This window comes from Phyllobates terribilis, unplaced genomic scaffold, assembly GCF_046119375.1.
Source record: "Phyllobates terribilis strain yellow unplaced genomic scaffold, ASM4611937v1 Scaffold_1__5_contigs__length_1240528914, whole genome shotgun sequence".
NCBI classification, from domain to species: domain Eukaryota; kingdom Metazoa; phylum Chordata; class Amphibia; order Anura; family Dendrobatidae; genus Phyllobates; species Phyllobates terribilis.
Window position 1 is genome coordinate 1,030,213,321 of NW_027362761.1, and position 23,720 is coordinate 1,030,237,040.

The window sequence follows — 23,720 nt, forward strand, 5'->3', positions numbered from 1 at the left end:
GTGGTTGTCAGTTCACCTTGAAAGCCCCCACATCATCTAGCTTCCTGAGCGCCCGGGAATCATGTGATCTAAGCAGGAATCTAAGCAGCCATTAGTGCCTCAGCCGTCCCGAGTACAACAGGATATTGTTGTCAAGGTCAGCCTAAAATAGATGTAAGTCAGTGTAAAAAAAAATAAACTTCATTTTGAGATGTGGCACATTAATAGCAATTCTCCAGTACAGAGAGAGCAGCCATTGTGCTCAATCTTCATTATAAAAGTGAGAACGCTGAAAGAAGAGTAGAAGCAGAAGTACTGTGTGAAGCTGGGGGGATTCACGCTGCCTGGTCTAAGTCTACGTTCACATCTGCTGCACGCTGCCAGTGTTGCTGCAACTCACGGCACCTTGTCAATTCAATTAAATAACTTCTCCACTTTCAATAAAGTGGACCCCAAACACTTGCAGTCATGAATACCAAATTCAGGTAGCACTCACCCTCCCTGGGTCCAGCACCAGCTCTCTGCCATTGCTACGGTATCTGTGTTTGGGCTGCTGCAGTGATGTCACGTCAATAGCTCACATCACTGCTGCAGCCAATCACTGAGCGCACTGCAGATGTAAGCAGCACAAACTGCTGAGCTCAGTGATTGGCCGGAGCGGCGATGCTTGCTGTAGTTAGAACATGTCTGCTGCAGCCAATACATGGAGATGGAAGCATCGGCAGAGAACCTCCACTAGACCCGGGGAGGGTGAGTACTACCTGGATTTGTTATTTCTCATGACGGTTAGTGTTTGGGGTCCACAATGTTGAAAGTTGAAAATCCCTTTAACTTATAATGGAGTTTATCAGCGAATTAAAGGAAGTCTGTTGCCACAAAAATGACTGTTCAAACCAAGCACAGGGACTTAGTGCACCTTCCCATCCACCAGACTCCTCTTTAGAATTGACCACTCTGACTTCAGAGGACCTATAGGAGGATGGAGATGAATGGAAAACTAGTAGGTGAGAAACTGAACTAGAATGCTCGGCCACCTGTGCTTGGTTTGAACAGTCATTTTGGGCAGACAGCAAAAGGAAGTGTCTCTATGCACCAGGCCTCCACAGTGAACACTACAGGAGCAGCTAAATAGGGGACTCCCCTTAATAATGACTTCATTATTCCCTATAGAGATCAAACCCTTTTAACCCTTTCTTCACTACACCATATCGCCTTCTTACTAGCATAGAATTTTTAAAAGTTGATCGAAATATGTATATATTTTTTTATATTTGTATTCCCGATACTTCAAAACACATCTTTACTGATATGTCTCATAGTTGAAATGTTTTCTTTTTAAGACAATAAAAGTCACTCAAGACATTTTGTTTTTTGTATCCAATAGTCCCCGAGGTGACGGCTTACCTGGTAGATGTCAGACAAGCTGCTGCTCCCTGAATCGCTAGTGATGCTACATCCTGAGTGACTGGAGGACACCTGGGTCACCTGTGGATGGAGGCTGTCTGTAATGTGCAGCTTGGTGAAATCAGCAGGGAGCTAGGAGAGAACAGAGCGAGGATGTGAATATCTCCATCTCACAAAGTAACATTCACATCAGAAACATGGCTAAATGACAGCAAGGCATCTACTAGAAGGCAATGATGACACCTGACTCTAGCCCTACAATAGCTGCAGGTGCTAGTCACGCAGAGGACACTTCCCAGACCGGGGTTATTGATGCTGTGCCGCCTACAACACCAATAGCAAAAACAACTTGTTGCTAAATTTTGACTGGGTATATTTTCATTTTGTTTTTTTTGGTAGCACGTGTGACTATAAAGAGGTTATTGAAGAAAGTGCTGGGGAGATCAAAGGAAAACAAAGGGGCAAACTGGAAGAGGGAGAGTCACCCCACAAAATAGGCTGTATTAGCAGCGCATTTCCTTTCACGGGAGAATAAAACATACCCCTTTTCTTAAGAAGGTATAGGCGATCTCATCATCTCGATGATAAGGAGGAAGGCTGTGAAATTATGCAGAATGCAATCACTGGCAATTATCAGTGTGCCGCTATATACACGGGCCTAAGTAAGATGTTATTATAATGAAGATGTTGCGAGGACGAGCTCATTGCCAAGTGTCACAAGCCTGTAATCAGGCCGTATTCAGACACTGATTCACCGCTTCCACCATCACCGGTAGCCCTCCCCACCTGCTCCACTTGTTAGCATTGAATGCAGCAGCTGCACTGACAAAGGCCAGCAAAAGCCAAGCCACAACCAGCAGCAATTCTACAAGGGCCACAATGTCACCAAAGAGTGTGACAATCCATGTCCAGTATGGGAAGGCAGCCAGAGACCGGCCCTGTCAGTGCGCTGTATGGCTCTGTGTTCAGCCTGTGCACTTTATACTGTCGCAGTATAGGAGTATAGGATAAATGCAGTGTCGTATGTCACTGGTTACAGAGAACGCAGGTGAACCTTTACTTGTAGGATCTCATGTTAGGCTTAAAAAGAAACCAAGACTTTACTCAAAATGTTAATATAATGCCATGCTCACATGTGCCAGCAGGGGCACTGCAAGCTGTAGCTCTGTAACCACAAAAATAACTTCTATATGACCAGGATATTTGCGCCCAGTCACATGCATGACTGAATTATGGCACCAAACACCCTCCGATGTACAGCGCCCATACAAGCATAGAAGCCTTTACTGGTTTGGAACAAATGACTGATAATAAAAAGTGTCCGCTCTTCCCTTCCCTGGGTGCTGCATCTGGGGAGGTAAGGCAATGAAGAAAAGACTTCTGTGCTAAACACAGGTGTCCCATAAAAGCCTTGGTTCTCCATACATACTCTGTATACAGGTTATAACGCAGGACACAAGGCAAAGCGTTTTTGTGAATATCTATGCAAATATACACAAAAATGAAAAAACTGGTCCTGCACTCAAGTGTGCGTACAGCCCAACCAACAGAAGCTAGAGGTTAGGATGAGGTGGTGACGGTGGTGCTCTACATTGTTATAAGGCCTCGTTCACACGTCCGTGTTTAAACATGTGCGGGAAAATGGTAACGTTCACTTGAGCGCATTTCATGGTCCGTATACAGACTGAAAAACTCGGTCTGGAGAAGGGGTTCCCAATCCGAACATACAGCCTCTTATATGTCTAGGAGGCTGTAAGTTCAGATCAGGAAACCCAAGGGTCAGTCCGGGCAACCCAAGGGTCAGTCCAGGCAACCCAAGGGTCAGTCCAGGCAACCCAAGGGTCAGTCCAGGCAACCCAAGGGTCAGTCCAGGCAACCCAAGGGTCAGTCCGGGCAACCCAACGGTCAGTCCGGGCAACCCAACGGTCAGTCCGGGCAACCCAACGGTCAGTCCGGGCAACCCAACGGTCAGTCCGGGCAACCCAACGGTCAGTCCGGGCAACCCAAGGGTCAGTCCGGGCAACCCAAGGGTCAGTCCGGGCATTGCTGTCCACATACAGATTGTGAACCAGGCCTATGGTGTTACATCAGAAGCTGAAATGAAGCACATATCCTGCTTTACGAGACGGGTTTTTGATGCAAGAGCAGAATGTGTGTCGTGTGTGAGCTTATTGAAGTCACTAAGGGCAGAATTCCTTTTATGTAGTTTATTGGGGTAAACCTTAAGCTACTAAATATTGGCTTCCATGAAAATTGATAGAATTTCCAGTTATCGAGCGGTACCTAGTGATGGCCACCTTACTATTCCAGACATCAGCATTATGAATCTGCAAAATTATGCAGAGATTCAGCAGAACGAGGAGAATCGCTGTGTAACCAGCTTTACTGTGTATACCACCATTAGCCTGAGTGGCCTGGTGACAACCCCATAGGGATTTCTAATGGCAGCAAATTTTCAGTGAAAAGCAAATATGAAACCGCTTTATTTATTAATTGCAGGATAAAAGGCTCTTTAAAGAAGACTGGTCATTAGGTCAAAAGTGGTCATATTTTACTCTTGCTTTATTCGCTTTACTACCCTGAGTATTCAGTTTGGGGTCTTTCATACGGTTCTGGAGATATGGGCCTTTTGACTTACTGCTATTTTTATAGCCTTTACCGGGGGGTGGGGCTAACAGGGAAATTATGCAGAGCAGTCTAAAGACACGCCTCCAGATTCTGAGCCACGCCTCCTTGTAAAGACCATAAAAATTAGCACAAAATAAAAAGGCCTCCCTCTCTGAAGCCATATGGCTTATTAGGGGAAAAAAACAAAACCACAATACTCAAATCAATGCGAACAAAATAAAAGCAAGAGCTTGTCACTTTTATCCTGGTGAAAGGTCCTCTAATTCGACAAAAAGGAATTATAAATTGAAATTAATTTATATATACAGATTTCAATTATACGTACAATCTGAATTATATTATATTAGGCAAGTGGCCCCTTTGACCACCTAGCAATCTGTACATAAATGAGGAGATCCCAGTCACACTGGAAAATGTCTCAATTATTAATATACATAAAACTAATTCCATTGAAAGTGGTCATTATAATGACAGATGCCATTATCAGGACATGTAGCAATGCTGCATATATGCAAAACCTCACGACTGAGGTCTTTATGGGAAAAAGTGATCCATAAATAGTGCTCAGCACTCCTGGCAGGTAAGGTGCTCAAGTAGGGTCCTACCCCAACAATCCATATAGTAAAGAACTTGGCCCTCAAAATAAATGCAAACCAGTATGGCGAGTGCTCTACCTGCAGAGCAGACACACATACCCTCGTTCTTCCTTCAATCCGTACAACTGATGAAGTTCTAATGTGACAGAAACAGAATATATCTACATGTGGCTTGCACAAAAGAAACGAAACATTGATTTGCATTTATTTTCAGTGCCAAGTTCTTTGCTATATTTATGGGAAAAGTGACAGCTGCACTTTGCAGAGAATATTTTTGAGAAACTTCCAGCATGCCGTGATATATCTGACTAGGAGCTGCTCCCATTAATATGTGAGAAAAGCCCCCTGTGCTATTGACCACCTCAGATTATGGCAAAGATGGTCATACTTGACATTTTATTAAGGCCATTACTATAATGAGTATGTCATTATTCATCTTAATACTATGTAAATGGTTCCATATGCTGATTGCCTTTCTATTTTTTTGTGGGGGGGTGGGGTGTGTGTTTGAGGAGCTGAAGGAGAGGGGAGCAGGCACACCCCAAATGTTGCGATTGCTCTATATCATCACTGTGGTTGCAAGAAAGTTTCAGATTCTGGGCACATTATAGATCAACCACATTCTTTCCTACACAATTTACGTTACTTCTTTTCTACAGTAAAATTAATGAGGCCTTGAAAGATTTCAGCTCTGCCGCTGCACAGGCAATGGCTTGGCCATTTATCTCCAGGAATATGATTTCATCACATTGGCAGGGCTCCATCTTGGCACTCTTCATGGAGTACACTATTAGATAAAGCATTACAGGAATCCTTACTTTCTGTTTTCATTTATAGAACAGAATCTACTACAAGAGACAAAGCCGAGGGTTTATAGAAATAACCCTTCTTTTAGCTCTGCCAGTCAAAGTGCAAGAAACAAGGAGCCAAAGGTCCAGTGTGTGAATGGAGCGGTAGTGAGCACGAGCGCATTCAATCAATGGACCGTAAATGGAGCCATGGCTGCATATGCTCAGTACTGCCCCATTCACACAGAGAACTTTGGGTCTCCCAGCGGTCACACCCCCAGTGATCATACATTTACCCTGTGAAGAGCAGATAAATGTGGTGAGGGAGACAACTTTTAAAGGGACTTTGTCAGCACAGAATGACTATTCAAACCAAGTACAGGCGATCGGTGCGTCACGGCGGGGCCAATCATTTATAAACACCTTTCCACCTGCTTGTTTCCCCTCTATCTCTGCCTTTCTCTGGCTCTATGTCACTCAAAGAAGAGGGCGGTGGAGATAAGCCCCCGTCTCACATAGCGATATCGCTAGCGATATCGCTGCTGAGTCACGGTTTTGGTGACTCACCAGCGACCTCACCAGCGATGTCGCTGTGTGTGACACTTTGCAACGATCAGGCCCCTGCTGTGAGGTCGCTGATCGTTGCAAAGTGTCCTGGACCATTTTTTGGTCGTTGGCCTCCCGCTGGCCAGCACACATCGCTGTGTGTGACCAGCGGGACCAACGATCTGGCTGGTAACTATGGTAAACATCGGGTTACTAGGGGCACGCGCGCACTTAGTAACCCGCTGTTTACCATGGATACCACTCTGCTACGGTGCGCGGAGGCTCCCGCGCACCGTAGCAGAGTGGTATCCATGGTAAACAGCGGGTTACTAGGGGCACACGCGCACTTAGTAACCCGATGTTTACCATAGTTACCAGCCTGCTCCTGCTTGCAGCAGGCTGGTAACGGGAGCAGGACATCGTGGAACGATTCTTTCCACGATATCGCTGCTCCCCTGATCGCTGGTGATCCTGCCTGTTTGACTGCTCACCAGCGATGTATTAGCGATGCAGCAACGATCCCTGACAGGTCGTATCGTTGTCGGGATCGCTGCTGCATCGCTTAGTGTGACGGGGCCCATAGAGGGAAAACAAACAGGAGGGAAGGCGTATATAAATGATTGGCCACGCCATGAAGCACCGAGCGCCTGAACTTGGTTTGAACAGTCATTCTCTGATGACAGAATCCCTTTAAAAGGAACCGGTCACCAGAAAAAATGCTGTTAACCTGCAGATATGGGGTTAATCTGCAGGTTAATAGCATTACTAACCTGCCCGACGTCTGCACTTAGTCCAACGCTGAGGGGAGAAAATGAACTTTACTCCCCCCCGGCAGGGTCTTTGTTTCAGTCATGGGAAACCGGCGCAGGTTTAGTCACTGCTCTGTGTATACACACAAAGCAGCGGCTGTAACCGCGACCCCGGCCCTGACTGACACTGGCTCTGTATTGGGGCGGCTGTCAGTCAGGGCCAGGGGCATGGTTACAGCCGTTGCTATGTATACTCAAAGCAGGGGCTAAACCCGTGCCAGTGCCACCCCCGTGACTGAAACAGAGATGCTGCCGGGGATAATAAAGTTCATTTTCTCCCCGCAGCGTTCAGCTACGTGCAGGAGCTGGGTAGTAACGCTATTAAACTGCACATTAACTCCATACCTGCAGGTTAATAGTATTTTTTATGGTGACAGGTGCCCCTAAAGTAAATGGTGTGGTACCCAGATCTCGGAGACACCACCATTGCTACCTAGTAAATAAAACATTAGCACTAAAGGTTATGTTCACACTAAGTTTTTCTGACGTGGTCAAAAATGGCAAGTTTTTAAGTAGAGACTGCTTCAGAGAATGTTCCACCAAGTTTTGCAGATTTAAAGCAGTTTTCCCATTTACTGATCCGGTTAACAAAAAAATGAATTTTTAAGCTTTTTTTTTTTTGCAGCCTTCTAAATGGTGCCTAGTTTGGAGTTCATTGCATTGGTTGAAGCATCAAAGACGTGACATGGAATCTTTTTTTTCCCCTACAGGCATTTAAAAAAAAAAACGTAAGCGGAATTTAAAAGGCCTCGCTACGGCTCCATACAACCTCCACATTGAAAATATCAAAGCAGCAGAGGGCAAAAGTTTTAGCAAGGTTCACATATTTTGTAGTTCCAAGTAGGAGTACAGATTCCTACCATGCATTTATACCCATGTACTGTTGTACATGGTAAGAAAAAACCTTCAGGTAAAAATGTCAATACAACAACCAACTCCTCATCCAAATTAACTATGTGCTTAATGCACTATAAGACAGCAGCCAGCAATCGGAGGGATTGTGCCCATTCATCATCTGCTGTAATGCCTACTCATTCCCTGTCTATGGAGAACAACCATTAAAGAGCATCGGTTGCAAGGTTCAGTGATTTACCAGCAGAAGTCAATACATGTAATTACACGCAACAAACTCATTTCCATTGATCCTATTTAGGGGCATAATTCAGAGTGACAGGTCAACAACATGGCAAAATTTCTTCAAATATTTCTCTACATATAAAAAAAAATATGATTTTTAATCAAACCATTTTACAAACTTGGAGAAAGGATTGGTTCACAAAAAAAAATAAAGTATTACCGTAAATGACAGTCATAGCTGCCACTTGCCGCTCTACCGGAGTCTGAGTCACGTTGCGCACCTTCAAGTCCTGTCCAGAATAGGCTGCATAGGTTTTTCCTGGAGCGTCCCTTTAATCATGTGAATTGTCTACAGACATGTACCAAGCTCTTTGTAGGAATTGCATCGGTCATTAGGACATTTTGCATGGTGGGTTTCAAAAATCTGCCCAAATAAGAACCGGGTGACCAGGGCTAGTGTTCTCCAGGGCCCATGTGCCTCTGATTAGACAAGATACACACTAGAACACGTTGGCTTTCTATTTTAGGTACAATGTTCCCTTTAGTACGAACTAATATGTTTGCTGGCTTGTTTCCGCCTTACAAGCACAGGTTGTAGACCACGTCGCACTTTGGTAACTAAAATGGTTGTCAGATTCCAGATTTCCCCGGCGGCAATGGTCATGTGATTATTCTACGATACCGATCACAATATTTAGTACCTCACATCACCCATGTGCCTCACAACCAGCTTTCTCCATATCCGACACACACTGCAGATAATGTCCTCTATTTCCATGAAATTGCTGTTTTCACTGGTGCTGACATCTAAAGCACCTGCTGGAGCAGCTCACTTTACAGCTTACAGTAAAATTGGTTGTTTTCAGCTCGCCATCACTAAAAGCAGAGGATTACTGACAGAATGACAGGTCTATAGTAAAGCACAGGTATATCATCACTGTCCTGTTAGTTTTCACTGAAACTGCGCCAATCTATCTCTAGGAGGGAAAAAAAGAAAATATATAACCCAAATGAAAAAAATCTATAAAAACAGAAATTTATTTTTGCATAAACTGGGAGGATAACACAACTTCACTCTCAAGATTAGGAGCACGTGAAACACTTCATGAATACAGGGGTCTAGATTCGAGCCCAGGACCCCTCTGGCCACATTAAATACACTGGGATGGTTTAGATCCTGTATACGAGAGAGGAGCGGTGCTTCATTTCTAAGGCGACGATCCTGAATTACGTGCTGCATTAATATGAGAAGTGACACATCGTATACATCCAGTATATGGGTAATCCCAGAATAAAGTGAAGATCTGGCAATAATATGGTAAGGATAAATCTTCATTATCTGACCACAAACCAGGAGGATCCATGACACATGTAATGCCCATGCCAGCGCAGGCGCAGCTTTCAGCTACAAAGCCGGCTTGTATTATCAAGGAGTGCTCATGCTGGCAGCGGCCGCACAGTGCTTCAATCTCATTTTGAAACGAGCCAATTCTGGGGAAAGTGAAAATAAAAGGGAGCAAACAAGTATAGTTGTAGATCATTAATAAAAATGGTAATTTCTTGGTGCAGGCTGGAACATAACACAAATGGGCAGATGCCAAAGTAAAGTCTGCACTATGTGGAGTAGCAGGGTCTGTATACATTACCGCCTCACACCTCCCATAACTGGAGCAATGTATGATGAGTGGGAGGCGTATCTTCCACTGCAGGCAAGTGTGGAGCATGGAGCTGGAAACCTGGACTAAAATAAACTTTTCCATGACTACAGAGAGAGAATCAAATCACTTCATCCTGTACAGACCACAGCGCTCTTAGCTGGGAGCCATCAGACGCCACCATGAAGTGCTGGCTACAGTCAATGAATGTTTTCATTGAGAAGGATGCCCCCAGTATATATGTGCAGGTCTATACCAGGCCTGTTATATGGAGGGATAATTATAGGTTCAGTAAGTTGAGCGCAACAGGATCCCCTCCTAGATAAATAACCCTGTACATGTCTGGCTGGATCAGATGACGGCTCAACCCCTGGGTGTCCTAATCCATGATACCTTTGTTTCTCAGCTGGAGGTGAATCTTTGGAGCACAACCTTAAGGGTAATAACTCTTACCTACAGAATCGTGCAGCCACCGCAGGAGTAGGTGGTGGTGTCGACCAGAAGTTACAACTGCAGCATAAAAGCCTAGCCTAATGATGCAAGAACTGCTCTCCTAGAAAAGCTGGTCTCAGATGATCTGCTGGAGAAACTCTGTAGGAGGCTAGAACGGCTCCCATGCCTTCCTAAGGAGGATGTTTGGCGGTCAGAAGCATCAGTTGTGATGCTGGACGTCTCCCTACATTGGACAGAAACATGTTGTATGCAGCCAGTTCACTATTCAGTCTAGTCATGACCAGCTGTGTATGATGGACGGGCTCACAAAGTACAAAAGATAAGCAACTGGAATATGTGGACCCGGCCAAAGGACTTACAGTTAAGTCTTTCACAGATCAGTGAACTTAAAGGGATAAGGTAGTCCAGCACTCAAACTTTTTAAGACATAAATAGTTTTAAGCTAAAAAAAAAAAGAAAAGAAAAAAAAGAAGTTCTACTCACCCATCAGCACCCTGTGGATCCAGCGCAGGTGGCTCCAGTGTTCAGCACTGGCTCCGAAGTGATGTATGCTGTTTTTAAGTTACCAGGACTGAGGCAGTGTAAGCGTGTGATTGGCTGCAAAGGTCATGTGACTATACGAGCATGTCATCAGAGAAACATCCGATGGCACTCTAGTCACATGATCTAAAACTGGGCCCATTCTCCGTAGTCCAAACCTCCCACTCATTTCAAGACTTCTGTCATGCTGCACCAGTTTTCTGGAATGCACCACCCAGGTCAATCCTGTTCATTCCCAGTGTCCACAGCTTTAAGCATGCCCTAAAAACAACTTCAACAGGCCTACGATACCACCTCATTAATCTAAATCTTCTCAGTCCTTCCCTGCCTACATTTTCCACAAAATCTTGTCCCTTCTATCATGTTTCCACACCCATCTCAGCAGCACTTTGTATCTGCGTTTTTACAGATACTGGCTGGTAAGTGGTGCTTGCACCTTTACATGCATACCGTTACTATAAAGATATCGGAATACTACAAGCATGTTTTTCCTTTTGTGTCACCACTATTTATTCACATATTTAAGCTTGCGAACAGGGCCCTCACTCCTCTTGTTGAATTCTGTACTGTGTTATTCTGAAATGTCGTGAATTGTCTATACATGTTCCACTGAATTGTAAAGTGCTGTGGAATATGTTGGCGCTACAGAATAAAATTATTACAGAGGACTATGATATCTACAATGAAGAACACAATGTGAGCATATCCTTATAGGTAGCTGAGCACAGGTGACATTAATGTACAATACTGATCGTCTGCGCTAATGTACAAAGTGCCGTTATTTCATCGTTACCAGACAGATGTTCATCATGAAGACTCGTCTGGGTACAGTGATTGGCCGCAGTCTAGATGTCTGCTGCACATCTGTAAAAATGCAAGGAAATACAATAGACAGAGCATTTTAGTTTCCCCATGTAAATAGGGAACCTTTGACCTTCAGAGTCATATTTCAGTCTCTCCAGCAGGAGACTTACAATCAGTATCTGGATTATTTTTGGTATCACATTTCCGCATATTCTTTGTGCCTAAAATATCGAAAACAGGAAAGATAGGTATGCAGACGAAACCCTATTGACAAGCTGTTTCCAATAAAAAAAAAAATGCAATAAACGTCACTGGACTGCGTTATATGAGCTCAGCATTTACAGGACAGAGTGTTAAAATAAGCGTCTCTGTCTTGATATTAAAAATCAAAACTATGAAAATGAATAACAATGCTAATATCAGTGGTGTGCTGTTGCGCACAGCACTGGCCCCGCGCATCGTCGCGCGCAGCACTGGCCCCATGTGTTATGTACAGGGTTAGTTGTGTGTGGCAAGTACAGTATTAGTACAAGGCAGTAAAGTCTTCATAGATCAAGTGCAGCTACATTATTTGCGAGGGATTATCTCACTGAATTATTTTTCCTTTTCATACAATCCTCTTGCCATTTCAATGAAGCCATTGTTCATAGGCAGCAAAGCTTCAACCGTGACCATTAATTTTCCAGAAATTATGCATACACAAGTACTTAGACTCAATTCCTGCAAGGTTTATTTCTCGATGAAATTCAACTAGGTGGTCACCATCAGAATAAATAGCAATCAGCGACTGGTCTTACCCCAGTGATAGAGGCCTTGCACTTGTACTCCCGATCACTTTATTCACCACCTATGCCAACAATTACTATGGTGCTTCTGACATGATGGAGAGTTACAGCCCGACCTAGTAGATGGTTACATCACACGTATACGTGTGGTTGGTGACATCATAACCATAATGGGGTTATTAAATTCAATTCATAAAACAGCACCGCTCTAGTATTTCGTATTGCAGCTTATTCCCAATCAAATGGTAGTGATTTTGGGAACAGAGGCGGCCTTTTTTTTGCCAGTGTCATAAAACCCTTTGATTGGGTATTCAGAGCTTGGACCTTGGATAAGTCACAAATGTCTGACTGCAGCGGTGCGGCCTGCATTTATCTGGAGAACAGGACCCTGAATGCCATGAGAGATGGAAACGAAGAAGTAACTGCTCATGTGCAGCCCTCTCCATTCACTGCAATAGGCATTCTGAATATAGCCAAGCAGGAGGGCACGGAGAGTTTAGGAACTCCATAGAAGTGAATGGAGTGCTACACATGATTCCAGGAGTGGGAATACTTTTGTAAAGCCAATTTTCTGTATTGGGAGGGAAATTCAAATAAACAATGAAAATCTACCGTATATCACCAATACTGGGTTGGCTTTTAGTACCACACAATAGTGCTTTGAATTATTCATTTTGACCATAGCTAGCGGCTGAGGAACATGTAAGAGGAGTATAATCTGTCACCAATGTCACATACCAATTAGAGGAATAGCTTATTATTAGCAACTGCATGATGACCTTTAGTTAAAAGGAAAAAAAAACACCACAACTTGTGCTCATGGGAACCAGTAAGGGATTGTACACTAATTATCCATAGCTTACAGTGTGACGAGCACTGAGCTACTATGTGCACATCATGTGTGTCTGGTGCGTGTTTACCCCAGAATGTAATGTAATGTATATTCTGCGCTTTGTGTCAGCACCATCTGATAAAACTGCTTAGGTAAAGAGCCATTGTCAGATCACAAGCACTTCGGTCTTATTTTTACAATGGAGGATAAAAAATAAGACAGAATACTAATTGGCTGCTTTCCATCAGATAGCCGGACACAGGAGGTCGCTCACACTTTCTAAAGCAATTAGTCTAAAGCCTGAATAAAATGATGCATGATCATATGAAAAACACATGCACAAGTAAAAGTTATGCCTCATAAAGACAGAATTCAGCTTATCAAGACGCCAGCTTTCCCAAAGGGACGCCACATTGATGACCATCCATGTAACATGAACACAGGGTCTGGCAGAGCAGTTCTTACAGAAAGGGGGGCTACACGCCATAATAGCACTCAGAGAGAACGCCTTGACTAACATTACATTATTAATCGATGAATTTGAACCCAATTAGTTTTTTTTTCTTTTTTAAGAAACTCCTTGTCTGTGTCCTTTATATGCAGGATCCATACATTCAATGACAATAATCGGATGTGCCCCGATTTGGTCATTGGTTCCGATACACGGTTCATCCATAAAGCCGAAATACAGATGAGACCCGATGATGAATCTTTTCTAACAAATCTTGCTCTGAAGCAGAGGTCTCCAACGTGTGGCTCTCCAACTGTTGTAATACTACTATTCCCAGCATGTCCTGACAGCTGGACGCAAGAGGTTGGAAACAACACTTCTGACAGCTCAAGTTACAATGTGAGAAATATGGCGGCCTAATAAGATATTGAAACTTTAAAGGATTTTCCAGGCTGAGAAAAGCAAGTTGTATGACAAAGTATGCAAATCACATGGAGATAGGAGGTAATCTCCTTTAATGGGTTATTTCACAAAAAAAACACTATTGATCCTAGAGGGGGAGAGGGGACGTTCAACTATCACGTATTTATTACTTATCCTATGGACAGGTGATGGATGTTTTTTTGTGGGAACAACCCCTTGAAAGGATTGTCCTATCTGCAGAAGTAGAACACTCATGGTCCTCAGCTTCCTACTTTTCTCCTGAGGATTGACATGTTGGGCCGGCAGAATGGTGGCACCACTGGTTCGGATTGAGCCCTCTCCCCTTTATGACATAGAAGAAGCACAGGGAGACCGAGGCTGGTCGGATCCAGACAGCTTCAGAGCGACACAAGCAGGCTCTAAGGCCTAGGTAACCGGCCATTAAGACAACAGAGTGGCCAAAAACCTAGAGAACAAATGAAACTCGGAAACTGAACACCCCCCTAGTCTTTGAGAAGAAATTTTAAAAGGGGGAACATTGCAAAGCAGATTATTTTGTAGATTTAATCATTTAACTAGCTCAAACAACCCCTTTAATGTGAAAACTGCTTATCTTCTAGATATTGTGTGTGCACTAGATCGGGTAGTATTTTGCACTTTATTGAATTACATCTACAATGTAATTATTAAATTAGAATTGGCCTGATTTATAAAATATTATATACACAGCATACTGAGACATCTTTAACTATTAGAATAGGTAATCAATGAGAAGTCAGATTACAACAGCCAAATATACTGGCTATATTATGGTGGAGGACCAGGTGCTTGTGCCAGTGTTGGTAGTACCAGTGCTCTATTCATCTTGCCCGACACATTTACAATGAAGCCTTGAGCTACAATCAGAGACTGCTTTGTGAAGCTGTGTGCCGATAGTGAAGGCGAGAGCCTACAGAAGACACACTGTTGCCCGGAGATTTCTAGATACAAAACTATGAGTCTGTATGTAAGGGATTCCTGACAACACATACAACTACTTGTACAACTTCTTTATTATTCAGCATTCAGATGACATCACATTGTCTCTTTGCTAAACAGAGTCTGTTATACATTACTAGAAAATGCATATTAAAAAAATTGTCCACCTTTGGGGACATTATTTTTCTTACTTGAATGAACGGTTTACAAAAAAAAAAATCGATTTAGTCATTAGGTTTTATTAAAAATTTTGCACCGTTTACCTTCTATAGCCTCTATGACACTCTGTCTATGACCATCTGCAGAATGAGTTAACGGAGAATCCATAAGTGAACTCCTTCTGATGGCCCAATGGGTGAGTTTGTAACTATCTGTTTTTTCTTTAATGCTTCTCTTAGCCGATTTATTACCACAGACCACATCAGAGTTGAGCAAAAAGAGCTTGGAAAAGTCAAACTCTGCAATTTTTTTTAATGAGACTGAATTGCAAAATTCATGTTTAGCCCCAAATGCATGCATTTACATAAAAAAAGTGGATAACTCCTTTAAACCTTATATGCCTCGTGAGAACATAAGCAAATGCCGAAGTCATGCCTAACCTGGTGAAACTAAACCTCTGACTATATTACCCGAGGATACGCGTTTACCACCAGCCCGCTGGGATTCTGCCGCCGGTGTTCATTGAACACTATGTGATGCAAACAGAATTTAGACTTTTCACTAAGTCCCCCAAGAATCCTTCTCAATAGAGACAAGCAATTTGCTCGGGACTCGCTAGTGCTAAATAAACCGAGAAAAAGTCAATAAGAAATCATTCACACATTAGGTTACATCTGTATATTGACACAGCCGTATATTAGCTACCTCATGTGTATCCTTTCCATGTAGTCATGCACATACAAATAGGAATTTATGGGAGGTCTGCTGCATCATAACTCAAGGGTTGGCACAACATCTATAAATAATAGAAGCGGCACATTTTGGTGTCCCTCAGCCCGATGCCCAGGAGGCTGGACGTAAATATCACAAGCCGTTATTTATAACTGGAGAGCATTATAGAGCTATTAGGCAGTACACAGCCTCCTGGAATAATACAGAAAGTATGGTGAGAATATAAGGCAATGTGTGAGGCTTCAGCCCCACTTACTGCACACTGGAAATCAGGGTCCTACAGAGATTTCTGCCAAGCTTTCCTGAATTTAAGGGAACCTATCAAAGGGTCAAACTGCCCCCAACCTGATCTAATGGTATCCATGTCTATTCAGACCGATGCAGCAGAACGTGGAAAATTAACTTTGAAAAGTGTTTGGCATATATTCTGATGACCTGGAAGGACATGGTGGAGCTACGCCATTGAAGAGTCCTGCTGGCCGGTTCTCCTCCTTACTTGACATCTTACCGGTTAGGTACATTCCCAGAAGTCCCAGTATCAGAAGCATAGGCAGCGGGGTGTACGGACCTCATCTCCACCTGGACATTGCATTCACTGGGTGCAACTGGCAGCTGATGAGGTGTCTGCTTTGCAGAACACCAGTCAACCCAGGAGACTCAGCAGCCAGTATGACTTCTCAGAGAAGCATATTGACTACTTACAGGTCAGAATATAGCATGATGTTAGCCTGGTACCATCCTAGATAACAGGTTGGTGGTTTGGGAGCCTGACTCCTCTCTGACAGGGTCCTTTTCATGTAGTTGGCAGCAATATTCTTGCCATTTAACAGGAAGAACCCTTATGGATCACCCAAAGCAAGCGAAGCACCTGTACAGTACAGACCAAAAGTTTGGACACACCTCATTTAAAGATTTTTCTGTATTTTCATGACTATGAAAATTGTACATTCACACTGAAGGCATCAAAACTATGAATTAACACATGTGGAATTATATACTTAACAAAAAAGTGTGAAACAACGGAAAATATGTCTTATATTCTAGGTTCTTCAGAGTAGCCACCTTTTGCTTTGATGACTGCTTTGCACACTCTTGGCATTCTCTTGATGAGCTTCAAGAGGTAGTCACCGGAAATGGTTTTCCCTTCACAGGTGTGCCCTGTCAGGTTTAATAAGTGGGATTTCTTGCCTTATAAATGGGGTTGGGACCATCAGTTGTGTTGTGCAGAAGTCTGGTGGATACACAGCTGATAGTCCTACTGAATAGACTATTAGAATTTGTATTATGGCAAGAAAAAAGCAGCTAAGTAAAGAAAAACGAGTGGCCATCATTACTTTAAGAAATGAAGGTCAGTCAGTCTGAAAAATTGGGCAAACTTTGAATGTGTCCCCAAGTGCAGTTGCAAAAACCATCAAGCGCTACAAAGAAACTGTCTCACATGAGGACCGCCCCAGGAAAGGAAGACCAAGAGTCACCTCTGCTTCTGAGGATAAGTTTATCCGAGTCACCAGCCTCAGAAATCGCAGGTTAACAGCAGCTCAGATTAGAGACCAGGTCAATGCCACACAGAGTTCTAGCAGCAGACACATCTCTACAACAACTGTTAAGAGGAGACTTTGTACAGCAGGCCTTCATGGTAAAATAGCTGCTAGGAAACCACTGCTAAGGACAGGCAACAAGCAGAAGAGACTTGTTTGGGCTAAAGAACACAAGGAATGGACATTAGACCAGTGGAAATCTGTGCTTTGGTCTGATGAGTCCAAATTTGAGATCTTTGGTCCCAACCACCGTGTCTTTGTGCGACGCAGAAAAGGTGAACGGATGGACTCTACATGCCTGGTTCCCACCGTGAAGCATGGAGGAGGAGGTGTGATGGTGTGGGGGTGCTTTGCTGGTGACACTGTTGGGGATTTATTCAAAATTGAAGGCATACTGAACCAGCATGGCTACCACAGCATCTTGCAGCGGCATGCTATTCCATCCAGTTTGCTTTTAGTTGGACTATCATTTATTTTTCAACAGGACAATGACCCCAAACACACCTCCAGGCTGTGTAAGGGATATTTGACCAAGAAGGAGAGTGATGGGGTGCTACGCCAGATGACCTGGCCTCCACAGTCACCAGACCAGAACCCAATCGAGATGGTTTGGGGTGAGCTGGACCGCAGAGTGAAGGCAAAAGGGCCAACTAGTGCTAAGCATCTCTGGGAACGCCTTCAAGATTGTTGGAAGACCATTTCCGGTGACTACCTCTTGAAGCTCATCAAGAGAATGCCAAGAGTGTGCAAAGCAGTCATCAAAGCAAAAGGTGGCTACTTTGAAGAACCTAGAATATAAGACATATTTTCAGTAGTTTCACACTTTTTTGTTAACTATATAATTCCACATGTGTTAATTCATAGTTTTGATGCCTTCAGTGTGAATGTACAATTTTCATAGTCATGAAAATACAGAAAACTCTTTAAATGAGAAGGTGTTTCCAAACTTTTGGTCTGTACTGTATATAATAATAATTTTTCATTTTTGTAGCGCCAACATATTCCACAGCACTTTACAATTTTAGGGGGGAATTATACAGACAATACAGATGTTACAGAATAAGCATAACTCATATCAAAAGGAGTGAGGGCCCTGCTCGCAAGCTTACATATACATACACATACACACACACACACACACTGCTCAAAAAATAAAGGGAACACTTAAACAACAGAAAATAACTCCAAGTGAATCAAACTGTCCACTTAGGAAGCAACACTGATGGGCAATCAATTTCACATGCTGTTGTGCAAATGGAATAGACAATAGATGGAAATTATTGGCAATTATCAAGACACCCTCAATAAAGGAGTGGTTCTGCAGGTGGGGACCACAGACCACATCTCAGTACCAATGCTTTCTGGCTGATGTTTTGGTCACTTTTGAATGTTGGTTGTGCTTTCACACTCGTGGTAGCATGAGACGGACTCTACAACCCACAGAAGTTGCTCAGGTAGTGCAGCTCATCCAGGATGGCACATCAATGCGAGCTGTGGCAAGAAGGTTTGCTGTGACTGTCAGCGTAGTGTCCAGAGGCTGGAGGCGCTACCAGGAGATGTGGAGGGGGCCACAACAACCCAGCAGCAGGACCGCTACCTCCGCCTTTGTGGTGTGGGGTGGCATTTCTTTGGAGGACCGCACAGCCCTCCATGTGCTCGCCAGAGGTAGCCTGACTGCCATTAGGTACCGAGATGAGATCCTCAGACCCCTTGTGAGACCATATGCTGGTGCAGTTGACCCTGGGTTCCTCCTAATGCAGGACAATGCCAGACCTCATGTGGCTGGAGTGTGTTATCAGTTCCTACAAGATGAAGGCATTGAAGCTATGGACTGGCCAGCCCGTTCACCAGACCTGAATCTGATTGAGCACATCTGGGACATCATGTCTCACTCCATCCACTAACATAATGTTGCACCACAGACTGTCCAGGAGTTGGCGGATGCTTTAGTCCAGGTCTGGGAGGAGATCCCACAGGAGACCATCCGCAACCTCATCAGGAGCATGCCCAGGCATTGTAGGGAGGTCATACAGGCACGGGGAGGCCACACACAATACTGAGCCTCATTTTGACTTGTTTTAAGGACATTACATCAAAGTTGGATCAGCCTGTAGTGTGTTTTTCCACTTTAATTTTGGGGGTGACTCCAAATCCAGGCCTCCATTGGTTAATAAATTTGATTTCCATTGGTGATTTTTATGTGATTTTGTGGTCACCACATTCAACTTTGTACAGAACAAAGTATTCAATGAGAATATTTCATTCATTCAGATCTAGGATGTGTTATTTGAGTGTTCCCTTTATTTTTTTGAGCAGTGTATATATGTGTATATTATATATTATATTATATATATTTTAGTTTCGTATTTAGTTTGATATTTTCCCTTCCATGCTTCGCATGATATACGGCACAAGATCTAAGAAATTACCAAGCTTAGTAATAGATTTTTATTTCATTTTGTCACTTAATTCACTGTCAATTTTGAAGAATTGGCCAAAACTAAAATATGTTACTAAGCAACAGACAGAAAGATGCTGACGTCACAGATACAGTAATAAGCTCAGAGCCAGACCTAATGTTACCAGACCTGGTGATGATACGGCTGATATCTGGTGACACCAAGCAAGCACAGTCCACAAAAGAAAATAGTCCTGCCATACTGGGTAAAGTAGCATGCAGGCCGACATCTACAGCAACCTGTATCTTGCATACTGTGCAGAATTTAAAAAAACTTACGATTTTGTAATAAATAGTAAAGCTCTGAGAAATAACATTTTTATTTTCTATTAAACTCTTAGCATGTACAAAGACCCCTCGATGCATTTGTAGGACTTAACATGTGCTGGGAATGAAGAACTCATTGATGGAGAAGGACGGTACAGCAGAGGTGTTGGAAATAGTTTACTGCAAAATACTAAGCATTTGCCAGGACTAAGATCACGCTCTCAGCACTTCCAGCTTTGGCACAAATGCCCTGTATCCCATGCATCTGCATTGTGGAAAGCTATTCAGATACCCAAAACCCCTCATTTGGGGGGCTGCCACAGCTAGGAGACCCCACCTGCTATATTGAGTGATCACTAATGTACTAATTAAGTACCTACACAGAAATAGAATATCAACCCATAGGAAACTCAGACCTTTGTATCTCTCGCTCTACCCTATGCTCAGCACAGTATAGCTAATAGGACAGATCTACTTTAGAGTAAACTCCATCTAGGGCTGGCCATACAACTAGCAATGGATGAGGGGGGCATCATGGCATGTGAACATTTTTGGGTGCAGGAGTTTATATATCATTAGCTAGGTAGAATACGGAAAGAGAACAACCAGTGGTCTTAGATTTTTATTTTTGGAAAAGGACACAAAACATTTCCTAGATATAATGGTGTAATAATTTTATGCCCTAAAATACAACAACTTTGAGGGTCTTCTCTCAGTACGTTTTACAGAACAGTTCCTAAAAAATGTATGAATTGACAAATGGGTTTAACCAGTTAGGCTATGTGCCTATACAGTCTGACACGGTCCCATCAGTGCTGGCAGGCCCCTTTATAAGAGGAATGGGAACACCTAATTATCAATTTAATCAAACATTTAGCGGAGAAAATGGGTGAGAAATGAGTACCAGTTTGAGCATGGGGTCTACGTATGCTCAGTGTGATAAAGTATGCAAATCAGCTCACACAGAAAGAGAAAATCCTACAAAGGAGGCCAGATTCACACACCCATGCTTCACAGTCTGTACCGGGAGTGCAATGCAGACACTAGCCACGGGCTGTGAACCCAAACTTCACAGCCTCATAACATATAAGAGGCTGTCGAATTTGAGTCAGACCTGTGGTTAGTCCGTGCATCGAGGTCCAAGAACGGACCGTGCAGCACAGATGTCGGCCTAAGGGTTGACAGTCACTTTTGTGGGTCATACAAGATATTTATTTTGTTCTGTTAGAAGGTGCATCTTTAATCTAGTGTTGTTTCAGGTTTGAAATCAGAACCAGGAAAATGTGGCAAGATGGCGGAGGCAACAAGTATCCAAATAAACATTTCCTACACCTCTCTAGATAAGGATCAGGAAGATTTGATTCACCTAGCTCCTGAAGGTCTAGAGCAGTGTTTCCCAAACTCCAGTCCTGTTTTCAGGATTTCCTTAGTATTGCACAGGTGATGGAATGATTATCAAGGCATCAGAAACTGACACAGGTTCTCTCACCTGTGCAATGCTAAGGAAATCCCAAAAGCATGATGTGTTGGGGGCAGTGAGGACTGGAGTTTGGGACACACTGTTGTAGCGTGTATATACATAGGGCCAACCCTGCTTGACCTCATCAGTAGCTTCTTAGTTATGCTTTCTTGGAAAGCTTGTCGTCAACTAAAATGGCCACCATTACAGTTCCTACAACTTCTCTAAAGCACAAAAAGACAAACACTACATGGTTATAGGCTTCATCCTCCCCTTACATCCATGCATCCGAGATACAGTATTAATCGTTCGGGACTTTAGCAAAGGTAGGCAACAACCCTTATGGACGTTCTAACGGCAACCAGCCTGCCTGTGTGTTGGATGTCTCAGAAACAAATATAACTACGAAACAGATAAGAGCAAAAACGTCTTTGGTACATGAATGGTTAACTGCATTACTCTATAGTCTCTAATAGCAGATCGGTTTTCATACAGAGCGGCCAAGTTGTAAGTTAGAAATAACTAGGTAAATGATGACAGACCCCTAGCACAGCCCCTGTCCAATCACTTTGGACCTAAATTGAGGACATCTGATGTTCTGCCTGTGCGCCTTTTACCAAACAGAGGGATTACCGTGTGACAAAAAGGGAGTCGACTCATGGGATCAATTATAATTCAGGAGTACAATCTAATTAACCCTTTTACTACCAAGAGCCATAACTGATTAAATATCAACCCCCCCCCCTATTGCAGGAGGTTATACCCTAGAAGCAGCGATAACTAAACTAAGGGGGGAATTAAAAGTATAAATGAAGCAGAAATAAGTAAAGAAAATGGATGCATGCATTTTGTACCCAGTCAGCACAAGACATGTAATTTTCTTCTCACCATCACCATAGAAACCCATAATTATCACCCTGTAGATGCAGATGAAACTTCGATTACACATCTCCATACAGCAAATCCAAGAGGAAACCAGCAATATAAAAAAAAAATAGTTATTCACAACAAAAAATAGAGGGGGGTGGGGGGTGGGCTGCCAGTCTTTAATCCATTTAGCAGATCAGTCAGATAAATCTCAGAGACAAACTGGCTTTTTGGTGTCAAGAAATCAAACTTTTTCAGATATCGGCCGAGATGATCCCAAAAGACAGGCCCCAAATTTCATAGTATTTGTATTTTTTATGTTTTGTTGAATGATATATAAACATATTGCAGAAATATAAAAGGACTTTGCGCTTAATCTGTTGCTAAGGAAACCTCATAAGAGACTCCAAAAGAAATGAAATAAGTAAAAGCTCACAATCAACACGTACCATCTGCAATCACTGCCCGCCTACCAGTGCCAGTGGGCATCTCGCAGAACAGGGGCATCCATTTACACAAGCAGCACCGCACATCCACACAACACTCACCACAATAACTTCTCTTTCCTTCACACAAATTGTTATTTAGGAGATCCCACATACTCACATAGTGCTTCTCCTGCTGGCCCATAATCCCATGGCTGGATGAGAACGCAAGCGGTTTCATAATGAGGGAACACGAGCCGGGATGAATCTAAACATTGTGTGCAAATTTCTGAAGGGCTGCAAAGATCACATCCACCGACATGCAGGAAAAAGCAGAGAACACCGACCCCCTGAAAAGCATCCGAGGCAAAGGGATGAAGGACAAGCTGGGAAGCGGAGGAATATTCCCGAATGCAGAGAAGCCGTCCTCACAACAGCATCTGGCTCCATGTTTCACAATGCTGGGAGCCCCAGCATCTCTGAATGCAAAGTGACTAATGAAATCTTATCCATCCAACATTCTTTCAGAGAAGCAAGACCATAGCTGAAGAATAGGAGGAAAAGATGAGGAGGAGGAGGAGGAGGAGTAGGAGGGGGAGGATTGGAAGTGGCGGGGGTGAGGGGTGAGAAAAAAAAGGAAAGGAAAGGGAAAAAGATGGCTGACCGCCCACGGAGTCCTTTCCAAAAGGCTTAATGTTGGATTGGATTAGTCCAAATAGGAGCCAGCCGTAAGTGAGCAGCCAGGCACTGCAGATACAGTATTCCAGCTGCTGCCATGCGGAGCCATTACATGGGGTGGCAGCAGCCAGTGCATGTATGTGTGTGTATGGGAGGGGGCCAGTGTGCGGAGGACCCTCCTCCCTGGATGCTAACGATGCGGTCAGATCACTGACTGACCACTGGGCTCTGCCATACTCAACTAGCCAAGTTTGCACAATTAATCATAGCCGTGTGACATTGATAGACGTTCCATTTAATGATCCCCCATCCCTCTCCAATCCAACAAGCGTAGCACTACCCCAAAGAGCGGCTCCCCTTCCAGCACCGCACACACACATAGCCGATTC

The 23,720-nt window shown here is 43.5% G+C and overlaps 1 protein-coding gene across 19 annotated transcripts in view; it reads right to left on the reverse strand.

The window, feature by feature from the left end:
* LOC141157366 (rap guanine nucleotide exchange factor 2) overlaps window positions 1–23,720 on the reverse strand; it is a 238,778-nt gene that overhangs the window by 37,928 nt on the left and 177,130 nt on the right. For 17 of the 19 annotated variants that reach the window (XM_073644521.1, XM_073644550.1, XM_073644540.1 and 14 more), the window contains one exon: window positions 1,384–1,515. The exons of 1 other annotated variant lie outside the window; for it this stretch is intronic. In XM_073644521.1, coding sequence (XP_073500622.1) covers window positions 1,384–1,515 — 132 coding nt within the window. Of the gene's footprint in view, window positions 1–1,383; window positions 1,516–22,834; window positions 23,220–23,720 lie in introns of those variants that run through there. One more of the 19 variants, XM_073644670.1, reaches the window with a different exon arrangement.